Source organism: Macrotis lagotis, chromosome 6, assembly GCF_037893015.1.
Source record: "Macrotis lagotis isolate mMagLag1 chromosome 6, bilby.v1.9.chrom.fasta, whole genome shotgun sequence".
NCBI classification, from domain to species: domain Eukaryota; kingdom Metazoa; phylum Chordata; class Mammalia; order Peramelemorphia; family Peramelidae; genus Macrotis; species Macrotis lagotis.
In genome coordinates this window covers 189,133,884-189,148,326 of record NC_133663.1, presented here as the reverse complement: position 1 = coordinate 189,148,326, position 14,443 = coordinate 189,133,884, and the positions used below count along the sequence as shown (strand labels likewise).

Genomic DNA, 14,443 nt, shown 5'->3' with positions numbered 1-14,443 from the left:
TTTTCAGTTTTCTGATACTACTTTGACAACTTTTGATACATCATAAGTATTTATTGTAAGTGGACAATGATTGATAGTGAATCAAAATAGTTTAGTGCTCCAGCTATTGGAAAGTCTTAGTTACTAGTTCAAAGAAAGAATTTGTTTTAGAGAGATTTTCTTTCTCTGCCTAGTAGATGAAGAACAGAAGATCTTTTAGAAAATGTGAAACTAGGAACCAGAACCCTAGTTAGTTATATGTCACTGCCAAATCTCAAGTTTTCTCAGGCACATTTTTTTTTACTTAATAAATTAGAAATGACCTTTATTTAAATTGTTTGCCTGTTTCTGCCTTTAACATTATAGATGTTTGGGGGTAGTGGTTGAATGAACGAGAGAAAAAACTTGATAACCCAGTATCTTAGCCTTGACATATCATTTTAAGTCTTGTTATCTTTGGGTGGGACCCTAATTCTACTCCTAGATGTAGTCTTTCTGGTCAGTGCCCATGAACCTCACATTGCTGTCTAGTAGGAGAAAGGAATAGTAAAGCCTCATAAACCTGACTATAGATTTATACTTCAGCCTTAATTCATTACTCTTTTTTTAACTGCTACTACATCCTTGCTTTTAATAGAGAAAAGTAGAGGCATATGATAAATAAGCTTTTGGAGAAATTTTTCATTTTGAGGCTGCTCTACAATAATCACATAGAATTGCATACCAAATTCCAGGATTTGAAGATATATCCACATACCAATTACTATTAGCAACTTTCTTCCCTACTGCAAATTAGGGAGCATTATGTTTAAAACTTTGTAGGGGCTGACAAAAGATGGGCTTACACTCTCAGTCAAAAAAACTCTATCTTAAGATACTGGATTCTAATTTCAGTTCTGCCATTGCCTGTGACCTTAGACAAGTTATGTAACTTCTGTTAGCTTCAATTTCTCTTATTTTCTCTCCCAAGTCCTTTTCAGTTCTTTTGAATAAGAAACTTTTGATGCTGTGTTTTAGAAAGCTTCAATGATAGAAAAATCAAGATCAAAAAGCAGTTATGAAAAAAAGGATAATATGCACCTTATTGGAAAATTCATCATAGCCTGAAGTATATAACTTATTTTAAACCTTATCAGAAGATTGGATGTTAATGAGAAATTATCATTCTTGTCAACTTAAAAAAATGCAGCAGGTGGCGCTGTGATTAAACTTTTGCTCCTACTTAGAGAAATTAGTTCATGATTTAAGTTTTTTTTATTAAGTTAAAATGAAAGACAGATGATTTTATTGCTTAACAAAACTGTTTGATTTTACTGCAGATAATTAAGAACTGTGCCAGTACTGTAGGGAGATGGTTCTCTGTTCCTTGAACCAAATTCTTATAAGAAATAGTTTATTAATTAAATTAATGACTGTTAGGTCTGAAGACTTTTTATTTGGATTTTTTTTTCATATCAGTACTTCTTGCTTTATAATGATCTACAATTCTAATTCTTAATTGTCAGATTTCTATTCAAGTGTTGTAAAATGCAATAATTATGACAAATAATTTGAGGATAAATGGCAATATGGTGTGGAAGAGGATTTTCACTTGCAAAAAATAAATGACATAAATTTGCCATTATTTGGAGAGCAATTATTTATAGGCCATTACTCTAAATGGAGTATTTTAGGAAGTGTATGATATTCATAAAATTTTCTAAATATGATGTAAAAAGTTTTGTTTCATCAGCAAGTAATTATTAAGTGCCTAAATGAGGAATTTATATTGGATCCTTGAAGTAGTTAGGGACTTTTGAAGTTTGTTGAGTAAATTAATGGCATGATCAGGCCAGTGCTTTAGATAAATCACTTTGGTTGCTCGATGGAGTGTAGGTCAGTGTAGATCGAAGCTTGAGGCAGGGGAAACAAATAGGAGGCTTTTATAATAGTCTTGATGAGGGTCTGAATAAGATGGTGGTAGTGATGTTGGCATTCACTAAAATATGTTATGAATTGTTAAACTAATAACTGTAGTTTAATAGTTTATTGTGTTACCAGAGAGATTACTGTAAAACTGGACATTTCAGAGAAGGTACTATCTATCAGTGTTGATAAAGTTCTTTCCTAGGAATTTCATACACTGATGAAATTGCAGGTCTCATTAAAAAAGAAATTGTCATCATAAAATTAGTCTTATTATAAATCTTGTTGCCATTTTTAATCGACAGTTATGTTTTATAATTAATGTGAAAAATAGATTCAAGCATATTAAGAGTATTTTCCTGGAACTTAATATGCTTTTATCTTTAGCCAGAGTTTACTTTTTCTTTCTTAGGTCACTTGATTTATGAGGTATCCATTTTGATAAGGTTTAAATATAATTAAACTTGACCTTTTGATTGGCACATGAAATTTTTTTGGATTACTAGTTAGTGGAGGAACTAGAGTTTGGAACTTTTTAGATTAACAAATCTGATTTTAGGCCGCTAGGTGATGCAGTGGATAGAGCACTGACCCTGGAATCAGGAGGACCTGAGTTCAGATTTCATTGCTGACATTTAACAACTTCCTAGCTGCATTACTTTGGGCAAGTCACTTAAGCCCATTGCTTTACCAAACCCCCCCCCCCAAATAAAAACAAACAAAACAAAAAAACAAATCCCAGTTTAAGGGCAATGTATTGAGTTACTTTTTGTAACATTAAAAACTCAGGAAGTATTTATCTCAGTGCTGAGGAATGAGAGAGATGTTGTTCAGTCTTGGTTGTGTTTAACTCTTTGTAACCCAATTGGGGTTTTCTTGACAAGATCCTGGAGTGGTTTGCCCTTTTCCTCTCCAACTTATTTTACAAATGAGCACACTGAGGAAACTAGATTAAGTGACTTGCCCAAGGTCATACTGCCAGTAAGTGTTTGAGGTCATTTTGAATTTGGGAAGATGAGTCTATCCACTTTGCCACTTAGCTGTCACCCTTGTATTTACATGAATGATAACTTTATTTTTTGAAGTCCATAGTAACGACATAATGAAAAATGTGCTATTGATGGTAACTAGTGATATTTAGCCTAGAAAATAGAAGATTGGAAAGCATGTGCTTATCTAGCTATCTTTAAGTATCTGAAGGATATCACCCGAAAGATCCATTCAGACTTTTTTGGCCCCAGAGGGCAGTACTAACTAAGAGCAGTGGTTGAAATGTGGAAATGAAAGAGTTAGAAAGAGTTAGACTTGTGAAATGAAAAAGTTCCTAGCATTTAGAACTAGCCAGAAACTGTAATGGAAGGAAATAGATGCCCTCTCATTGGAGGGTATGAATCAGCAATTGAATGAATACTCATTGACTAGTTCTTTTAACTTGGTAATTTTTATTTAAAATAGAATTGGTTTTGTTTTCTCTTTCAGTTGCTCAGTGTTAAAATGTGATATTTTATAGTCATTTTAAGTAAAAACCATAAATATGTATTATAAATTTAAAAGTTTTAAAGTTATAGTTTAATTTATCTTATATTTAGCCATTCAGTTCTTACTTTAGAATTACTATATATCAGACTCTGCTAGGTATTGGTGATAGAAGGATAAGAATGAATCACTACCTGCCCTCTAGGAACTTATATTTTACTTCCAAGTATGGGGAATGAAGGTTTTGTACACAGATTAAGTTATTGTGAAGCATGTAGAAAGTCATTTTTTGTGAGAAAAGAAAAACACTAAAAACTGGGGCAATTGAAAAAGGCCTGGTAAAAGAAGCCAAGGAAGTGAGGGATTCTAATTTTATTTTCTCTTTCTCAATTTAAATTCCAACAAATGGGAGGGAGGAGAAAACTAAATTTAGTTTTTTTGGTTTTTTTTAATTTATTTTTTATTCTAATTTTTTTCCATTAATAAAATATTCTTGTTTACAAGTAAATGAAATACCCCTCCTCCCCCATGAATATAGATAGACTTGCTTAGGCAAAAAAAGTAAAGGGGAGAGAAAAAAATTAAAATAAAAAAATAATAGTAATAATTGTAGGTATGGCCAGGTGGCACAATGGACGAGGCACCAGCCCTGGAGCCACGAGCACCCAAGTCCATATCCAGCCTCGTAAACCCAACAATCACCCAGCCGTGTGACATGCAAGCCCCCCGATCCCCACTGCTCTGCAAACACCAAAAAAAAAGAAAGGAAAAAAAAGACCCAAAATAAAATAAAATAATAATAATAGTAGGGGTGGCTGGGTGGCAGACAGAGCACTGGCCCTTGAGCCAGGAGCACCTGGGTCCAAATCCGGCCCCAGACACCCAAAGATCACCCCGCTTTGTGGCCCCAGGCAGGCCATCCAGCCCCACTTGCCCTACACCCTCCCCCAAATAATAATAACAAAAAATGTCCAACACTAACAACTCTGTCATGGGTGGATCTCATTCTTTATGATAAGTCCATCACAAAAGTTATTTCCATATTTTTCCACCGTTGCCATTGCTGATCGCAACTCTCTCCTTTCTTATTTCTCCACTACCATGTACTCTATTTTCTCTCTCCTTTCACTCTGACTCTGCTGTAGGGTTGCTGAGTGGCGCAGCAGAAAGATCCCTGGTCCTGGGGCCAAGTAGCCCTGAGCCCCCATACCACCCCTTAGGCCCAGAATCCACTTGGCTCTGTGGTCCTGGGCAGGCCTTCCAATCCCAGCCCCTTGGAAGAAGAAAGAAAATGTGTTATATCTGGCCACTCTCCCCCATGGTCCATCCTCTCCTTCTTTATTCACATCCCCACCCCTTCCCCCTGCTCCCCCCTCCTTCTTACTGTAGATGCCTATACCCCATTGAGTATATATGCTGTTTCCTCTCCTAGCCAACTCTGATGAGAGCAAAGGTTCCCTCATTCCGCCCTTGCCTTCCTACTTCCATATCATTGCAATAGCTCATTGTAATAAAAAAAAATCTTCCGTGAAATATCTTGCACTATTCCCCCCTCCTTTTTCTTTCTCCCATTCCATTTCCCTTTTTTTTCTGTTGACACTATTTTTACACCACTTCGAATTTTACGCACTTCGAATTCAGCTTTCTCATGTGCTTCAACTATAAAAGCTCTTTCTACCTGCTCTATTAACTGAGAAGGTTCATATGAGTATTATCAGTGTCATTTTTCTATGCAGGAATACATGCAGTTCAGCCTCATTAAGTCCCTCATATTTTCCCCCTCTCCTCCAATCTCCATGCTTCACCTGAGTCCTGCATTTGAAGATCAAACCTGTTCAGCTCTGGACATTCCAAAAGAAACATTTGAAATTCCCCTGGTTCATTGAAAATCCATCTTTTTCCCTGGAAGAGGACATTCAGCCTTGCTGGGTAGCTCATTCTTGGCTGCATTCTAAGCTCTTTTGCCTTCTGGTATATTGTATTCCAAGCCCTATGAGCTTCCAATGTAGCTGCTGCTAAGTCCTGTGTGATCCTGACTGCAGCTCCACGATATTTGAACTGTGCCCTTCTGGCTGCTTGTAATATTTTCTCTTTGACTTGGGAGTTCTGGAACTTGGCTATAATATTCCTAGGGGTTGGTGTTTTGGGATCTCTTTCTCTGGCGGAATCGGTGGATTCTCTCCATTTCTATTTTACCCTCTTCTTCTAGAATATCAGGGCAATTTTCCTGTAGTAATTCTTTGAAAATGATGTCAAGGATCTTCCTGATCATGACTTTCAGGTATTCCAATAATTTTTAAATTATCTTTCCTAAGTCTGTTTTCCATATCAGTTGTTTTTTCAATGAGATATTTCACATTTTCTTCTGATTTTTCATTTTTTTTGGTTTTGAAGTATTGATTCCTGATTTCTGGTAAATTCATCAATCTCCCTGAATTCTATTCTTTGTCTGAAGGATTTATTCTCCTCAGAGAGTTTTCTTATCTCTTTTTCCATCTGGCCAATTTTGCTTTTTAAAGCATTCTTCTCCTCAATAACTTTTTGAACTGTTTTATCCATTTGACCTAAGCTGTTTTTTAGCATGCTATTTTCTTCAGCATTTTTTTGGATTTCCTTGACTAAGCTGCTGACTTCATTTTCATGTTTTTCCTGCATCTCTCTCCTTTCTTTTCCTAGTTTTTCTTCCAACTCCCTCATTTGATTTTCAAAGTCTTTTTTGAGCTCTATCATAGCCTGAGCCCAATTTCTGTTTTTCTTGTTGTCTTTAGATGCAGGAGCTTGTGCTTCCTCATCTTCAGACTGAGTATTTTGATCCTTCTTGGGCTCATTTGCAAAATATTTCTCAATAGTCTTCCTTTTGTTTCTTTGCTTGCTTATTTTCCTAGCCTGGGCCTGGTTTGGGGTGCTTCCTGAGCTTCTGGGACACTCCCACAAGGGTCTCAGTGTGTGAGGTTCTGTCCTCCCTCCTGGTCTGTGAATGACCATAAGCACCTCCCTCTGTCACAGGGCTGAGGTGGGGGGGGGGCTGCTGTTCTATGGGGGGACCTAGACTGGGGTCAGGGTCTGAATGTGGTCAGAGCCCCAGAGTCCTGTTCCAGGGGCTGAGGACAAAGCTCTGCAGTCTCTCTTCACTCCCCTCCCTCAGCTCAATGGGCTCATGCCCTGGGGGCTCCTGCTTGCCAGCTCTGCCAGCTTCTGTTTCCTGGATCAGGGCTGAGGAAAGACCAAGCTGCTTGCTGTGTCCCCTGCTGTTCCCGGTGCACCTCAGGGTGCAGCTCAGGAGACTCCCCCGCTTCTGTGAGCTGAGACACCCAGCGCCCTGGGGCTGCTTCCGGGAGGCTGAAGTTCTTTCTCTCTGGCGGGACACCCCTCCGGCAGGCCGCCTCTCCGATCCCGGGGAGCAGAGCCTTTCTGCTCTTTTTCCAGGTTACCTTGAGTGGGAGAACTGCCTCACTGGGTCCCTTTGTGGGTTCTGTCTCTCGAAAGTTTAGTTAAGAGGCCTTAGCTGATGAATTTTATCAGAGAGCTCCTAAGACTCGATCCCTTCTTGTCGCCATCTTGGTTCTGCCCCCCCCATTTAGTTTTTTAACGAGTCTTTTTTCAAGTCTTTTTTTTTTTTCGAAAATTTGTTAGTTGACAGTTTTAGTTTTCTTCTGTCTGATTAATGATTATAGTACTGATTATGAAAATTGTTGATTTCATATTTTAATGTTTCAGTTGATTACCTGGCTCAGGCATTTGATTCTCTTTGCTTGGACTTGAAGATAGATGAAGGAAAAGCCTTGTTTTTGGAGTATCAAGCTGTGCCAGTTATACTAAGTCATCTAAAAATAACCAATAAAGGACTGCTCTCCAATGTCATGGATAGCTTACTTCAAATGACAGTGGAATCTCGTAAGTTTTTTCATTGTATATCTTAGAAAAAAATGAAAATGATGTTTTTCTGTTATTTTAAGAAATTATCTCAGGACAGCTAGGTGGTGTAATGAATGGAGCACTGGCCCTAGAGTCAGGAGGACCTGATTTCAAATTTGGCCTCAGACACTTAATAATTGCCTTGCTGTGTGGCCTTGGGCAAGTCACTTAACCCCATGGCCTTAAAAAAAGAGATTACCTCTGGAATATCCAGGGACAATAGTTAATTTCAATTTAATACAAATTTATTTTTTTCATTTATAAGTTAATATTCATATGAAAAGAATGATAAAATCAACATACAAGCTGAATTGAATAAGAAATTGGAGATTATAATTGATTGTACATGTTTGTAATTTCTGTTATTTATTGCTTATTAACTTACCCCCAAGTGATGCCCATTTTTCATTAAGATAGTTATATTTGGATTGTCCACGTTTATTGCTCCTCTTTTTGGACCTTATTGTTTCCCAAAGAGTTTGGACCAATTCTCAGCTCTATTATTAATGTTATTATTATTATGTCTGCTTTTTTTTCCCCCACAGTTCCACCAACATAAGATTCCGTCATCTTTTTATTTGCTAATTTCAAATAAATGTCTATTAGTGTAGAATTGTGTTGGGTGATATAGAAGCAAAGATTAAATTAAAATATTCTTTGCCTTAAAAGAGCTTACATCCTAGAATGCAGCACAAACGCAAATAAGTAAATGTGAGTTGATTTTAGGAAAGAAAGTACAGAAAATTAGGAAGATAAGGGACTTTGGAGGAACTGACACTTGAGCTGAGCCTGAGGGAAGATAAAGATTCAGAGAGGTGGAAGCCCCCATCCAGACTGATGGGGGGCTGAAATTTCTCAAGGACCAATAAGGGAATGTCCAGTTTAGTGAATTTCTATATTTAGAGGATCATCCATTTAAGTTGGAACATGCTGAATGGAGCTAGAGAAAAAGCACTAAATCACTACAAGTCTATGTTACATAATCTCAACTAGACTAGCTGAAGCAATGTATTCTTTTTATACCTCCCTGATCAAATAACTCCTTATCACAGCAAGTATTCCAAACCTTTATATCCTTTCTCATGCCTCCAATAACACTGACTCTCCTCATCCTTTGTTGAACTTGGTTCATTCTTTTTTTTTTTTTTTTTTTTTTTTAGATTTTGCAAGGCAGTGGGGTTAAGTGGCTTGCCCAAGGCCACATGACTAGGTAATTATTAAGTGTCTGAGGCCGGATTTGAACTCAGGTACTCTTGACTCCAAGGCCAGTGCTCTATCCACTATGCCACCTAGCCGCCCCAACTTGGTTCATTCTTCACCAAAAAAAAGCAAATGATTTCATTTACCTACTTCTTATGTGATGTCACTCAAACATCATCCTCTGCCATCTTCTCCTTTACCTATCTCACATGAAGAGATGGCCTTTCTTGCCTTCACATGATCCCACTGTATCTGGTCTTCTCAATCCCACTTTCTCAATAATCTTTCTTTTTAACTATTGGTTGCTTCTCTTCAGGCTACAAAAATTCCTAAGTCTCTACTATCCTTAAAATATACTTACCTGACTATATCATTCTTTTGTTCTATATCTTTCCTACTGATGAAAATGTCAAAGATGAGTCTGAGGTTGTAAAAAAAAAACTGGAAATATGGTAATTATTTTCTTTTTTAAAAAACTATATACATATTTGTTTTCCAATTTCATGCAATGGTAGTTTCTACCAATCAATTTTTTTTTGCAAAGTTTTGAATTTTTCAATTTTTTCCTCCCTCCCTTCTCTCCCCACTCCCCCTAACAGAAGGCAATCTTTGCATTTGTTTCCATGATATGCATGGATAAAAATTGAATATGTTGAGAGAAAAAGATCCAGAAGGAAGAAAGAAAATATTAGAGATAGCAAAATTATGTAATACATAAGACAGCTTTTTAAAAATTGAAGATAACAGTCTTTGGTCTTTGTTTAAGCATCACAGTTCCTTCTCTGGATATAGATTGGGTTTTCTTATTATGGATTCCCTAAAATTGTCCCTTATCACTGTACTGAGAGAGTGAGCAAGTTATGGTGATTATTTTCAGTGGAAATAAGGAAGGTTTATAGAGAAGGGTGATGATCTATTTTGGTCATGTTCACTCTGAGAAAATTGAAGAATAATAAAGATGATGACCATTGATAATACAATATTGGAGTTCAGAAGAGATATTAGTACTGGATGTGTGAATTTTTTAAAATATTTGAGTAGAGATAATAATTTAACCCATTAGAAGATGATGAAATCACCAAGGATATGGGAAAAGGAGACTTTAGTGTACAGTCTGTTATACTATAGATACTATTATGCTAATATATACAAGAAGTCAGGAGAAAAGAGGAACCAGGAAGAGGAGCAGTCATTAGTAGAAAAGTTTCAGAGATGTTAAGGAAAGAGGGCTGAATAAAGGCCACTGGATTTATCACTTGAAAGATCAGTTTTTAGCATTTGATAATGTGGTTTTAGTCAAGTAGAAATGTCAGAAACCATATTGCAAGGGTGTTAGAAGTGATTGTTTGCTGAGCAAATAGAGGCAATGAATATGGAGTAAGTTAACAGTGAAAACTGGAAGATAAATAAAGTGATTTCAGGAAATTGCTTAGTCAAGTGAAAGTATTTTTTTTTTTGTTCTTTCTAGGATGGATTAGATTTGAGCACCATTGTGTTAAGAAACCAAATAAATAGAAAGAGGTTTTAAAACTGAAGGTGAAGAGAAGCTCTATCAAATTTCCAAAGCAAATGGGAGGGAATGGAATCTAGGGTTCTAACAGTAAGCTGTGGCTGGAAGACCATCACTTCAATAGAGAGGGAACTGATGAGAGGGAGCATAATGGAATATATAGGATGAAGTTTGAGATTTGGAAGAAGGAAAGATAAAGCTGTTGACTGACTGAGATTCTTAGTATAGGAGAAATCAACTACCCTGAAAAGGAGGATAGGACATTGGAGGTTTGAAAGAACTTTGGACCAGTTGCCACAGGATGGGGGAGGGGAGAACATTTGTTAGTCTGAGATTAATATGTGGATTTGTTTTTAGCAGTGAGAGTCTGGTTGATTTTAGATGATGTGAATTTGTATTATTATGCCCTTTTTGTGTCATCATTGCATATTGAGAATTGAAATGGATTCAAAGTTAACCAGAATTGAGGGTTGTCAGATCATGACCAGCAAGACAAGTTGAATTCTTTAGCTAGAGATTTAAGACTTTTAAAAGGGAGGCTTTGTTTGGTAAAGGACTATGAACAAGGAGGCAAAGAATAAATTTAGGAGCAGGATAGAGTAAGAAATGAAAGGACTTTGTGATCATGTAAGGGAAAGTCAGATGTTAATATTATGAAGATGAACCCATCTCTATGGGGTGGCTGATCTATAATGGAGACAGAAGCCATGGAAATTGAGGTTGATGAAGTAGAAGATCAGGGTATCTGAAAGAATGGCATTGTGAATGTGGAAGTCATTGAGGATGATGAAAAGGATAAGAGCAGAGAGGAGGATTATTAAACTAAGTACTCTTTCTAGAATTAGGCAGGAGGATGAACCAGAAGCTGGTAAAGGATCATAACAACAACAATGATCCTGATAAGATGATTTAGACAGATGACTTAAACCTCAAAGGAGAAGTTGCTTAATTTATATAGAACAGAGGTTATTGACTTATTTGACAGTCAGGTTGAAACCTATTCTTAGAATGAAGTTTTAAATGCATAAAATAAAATACATGTGATTATAAGGGAAACCAATTATCTTGAATTAGATTTATCAAAATAATAAGAAAAAAATTCATGTATACTACATTAAGAACCTGGATATTCAAAGGTATAGAAGTAGTAATTGTGAGGTCAAGGAAAACATTCACTCCTGGTTCAGTATCCTGTTAGTTGTCTTTTAATTTTAAAAATGTAGAGTAAAAAAAAAATTTAAAAAATTAAAAAACAAAAAAAATGTAGAGTAGCAAAGATATTCTCTGCCTGATAGCATTTTTTTCTTTGAATATCTGTATATCTTTGAAAAATATTTAAATTAAGTAGTCTTATGTTAATTAAATACATTTCTAGTAGTAGTAGTAGCAGCAGCAGTATCATCACTTGAATAGAGCAAGTTGAGTTGGTTTAGTATATGTAATGGAAGATAATGTATGAAAGAATATTTAATAAGTGATTTTTGGTAAAGCTGGATGAAAATTTGTGAAGGATATTATAGAGGGGTATGGTAGTATTTGCATAAAATTAGAGATAGTAGTAAAGAACCATTAAATTTTATCTATATTCAAATTCTAGATTGGTTCTATACAGGTCAAGTAAGTTTTCCTGCCAGTTTTGGTTTGTTTTTTTTTCAGTTTTTATGTTATTTCATGGAATCTTTCTACTATCTAATAATGTGTCACATATTGTGGTATTAGTTCATTTTCAGATAATGTCTAATGGAAACTGCTAAATCACTAATAAGTCAATGACTTCCTATCGGTAGTCATTCAATACTGAATTATGTAACAAAGAACGAGGAAAGGTTAATCTTTTTTTTTTGAACACAGACTTTGGTAGCTATATAAAAATAATTTAAAACCAAAATTTTAGGTTATAGAGAAGAACAACTTTTAATGAATTTAGAACCAATTAATGTAGTGAAAAACCATGAATTCAAATAAGTGGAGATGAAACATCACATAACCATACATTTTCAGACAGGACTACTATGGGAATTTGTTTGCTAGGCTGCATAGATATGTAATGAGGGATTTATTTCTTAAGGTGTTTTTTAATTGCTCATGAGAAGTGTTGAGGGAAGAACAGATTGACTTTACAATATTTGCTAAACTTCGGTTTATTGCTGGTAGGCATTACTTTCTCCCTTTTAAATGTGGCCTGAAATTGATTTTTTTTTCAAAAAAATGATGAACTCAAAAGTTCAGAAGATTTATAGCTTACAGGATAAAGAATCCCGCTCATCTATTTAAAAGGAAATCCTGTTTTAGTTGTCTTTTTTTCCTGACTGTCTTTGTAAATTTCATTTCAGGCCTTATATCTTGAAAAGAATAACTGACTAATGTATTAATTGAAAATCTCTTAATAACAGATAAGTATCTTTAATTCAGTTAAATGCAGCTTAAGATATGTACTAAGACAAAGGTGCACATTATCAATCATTTTAAAAAGTAGAAAATTAGTAGTTACGGAAATGGACTTTCTTAAATGCAAGGCAAGCAAGGTTCAATCAAATGTTTAGATTCTTATTTTAGTGATATCTATGTTGGGGATGTATAATTAAAATGCAAAGATGGAAATTTTTTTTTGTAGACTTAGATCTTGTCTTAGTTTTAGACTTGGAATTTTTAATTTTAAATTTAGTTTCTCTAATCCTTTGCTTTCCTTGAAAGTGATCCTTTATGACAGAGAATCAAAAAGGTCAACAAAACCAATTCACACAGTATATAAAAAAATATGACATCTTATATATCATTCAAACTTTGGTACATAATCTTCTATAAAGGAGTTGGGGTGAGATATGTTTTTTCTATTTCTTCTTTAGGGTCAAAATTTTTTCTTTATAACTTTAACATTTCATTTTTATTAAATTTTAATTTTATTAAAAAGTCACAGTTCTCTCTGTTGTTTTTTTTTTTTTTTTTTAGATTTTTCAAGGTGATGGGGTTAAGTGGCTTGCCCAAGGCCACACACAGCTAATTATTAAGTGTCTGAGGCTGGATTTGAATTTAGGTGCTCCTGACTCCAAGGCAGGTTCTCTATCCACTGTGCCACCTAGCCACCCCAGTTCTCTCAGTTTTTTCAGTTTCAAGTTGAATATACCCATTATCACCCCTTCTCTAAAAATGTCTGTGGTTGCCACAAAGTGGAAACTAACAAAAGAGGTGAACTGGTAAAGATCTATTGTCTTCAGCTAGAGGGAGGGAAGAGAGACATCCCTATAAAGAATGGGTTTGACTACCAATAGTGCTAACCTAACACTAAATCTTTTGACCAGCACTCAGTGACTGGTGGCATAGTGGATGGAACACCAGCCCTGGAGGCAGGTTTCTTTTTCATTAACTTTGTTGTAGTCATTGTGTATATTGTTTTTCTGACCTTGCTTTACTTTGTATTAGTTCATATAGGTCTTTCCATGTTTTTAGGTATCTTAATCATAATTTCTTATAGCACAGTAATATTTCATTATTATTTATTTACCATAGCTTCCTTAGCCATTCCTTAATCTGTGGGAATCTACTTGTTTCTAATTCTTTGCTTCTATGAAAAGTGCTTTTATAAATGTTTTAGTGTAGATAGAACTTTTTGGGGGAGCGTGCAGTGACCCCTTTGAAGTTTATGCCTATCATTGAAATAATTCTGAGGAACTTCTCTATCAAGTTGACAGATACTGTGAATAGGCATTTGAGAGAACAGTGGGAGAAGTTAATCATTGATTAGTATATTTTGGGAAAATTTTAGATACAAATTACATTACTGATCAGAGTGACTGTATATAGTATCTTAGTTTTACTTTAAATTTTCCTTTAAAAAAAAAGAGACTCAGAATCTAAGAGTTGGAAAAGACCTCAGAAACTATGTAGTTAGGGGCAGCTAGGTGGCGCAGTAGATAGAATACTGGCCCTGGAGTCAGGAGTACTTGAGTTCAAATCTGGCCTCAGATACTTAATAATTACCTAGCTGTGTGGCCTTGGGCAAGCCACTTAACCCCATTGCCTTGCAAAAAAAAAAAAAAAAGAAAAGAAAAGAAACTATCAAGTTAAATCTGAACCTGACAATAATAATTTACATTTATATAGAGACTTTAAGGTTTGTAGATTTAACCTTTGTTATTTCATTTGAACCTCATAATAATCATGAAATAGAGGCTATTATTATCATCCTCTTTTAGATGAGGAAAAGGAGGTTGAGGAAATGAAGAAAACATGAGTATATTGAAACTAAGAGACTTGGAATGACTTGCCCAGAGCCAGTTGGTGCCTAAGGCAGTATTTGAATTTAGGTCTCCTGAAATCAAGTCCAAGCTATCGAATGTGCCACCTAACTGCCTTTCATCGGCAGCATGCCTCCTAGCTGACCCATCATTTGCCTTAACATCTCTTAGTGATCATCTAGCCTTTGATTGGTGACCTCCACTACTTCCTGTGACAACTGGT

At 35.6% G+C, this 14,443-nt stretch overlaps 1 protein-coding gene across 6 annotated transcripts in view; it reads left to right on the top strand.

Moving 5' to 3' along the window:
* The window catches only part of CCDC138 (coiled-coil domain containing 138), a 75,472-nt gene that overhangs the window by 35,380 nt on the left and 25,649 nt on the right, over nt 1–14,443 (top strand). For 5 of the 6 annotated variants that reach the window (XM_074192156.1, XM_074192153.1, XM_074192152.1 and 2 more), the window contains one exon: nt 7,078–7,254. The exons of the other annotated variant lie outside the window; for it this stretch is intronic. In XM_074192156.1, coding sequence (XP_074048257.1) covers nt 7,078–7,254 — 177 coding nt within the window. The remainder of the gene's footprint in view (nt 1–7,077; nt 7,255–14,443) is intronic. 6 annotated transcript variants of the gene reach the window in all.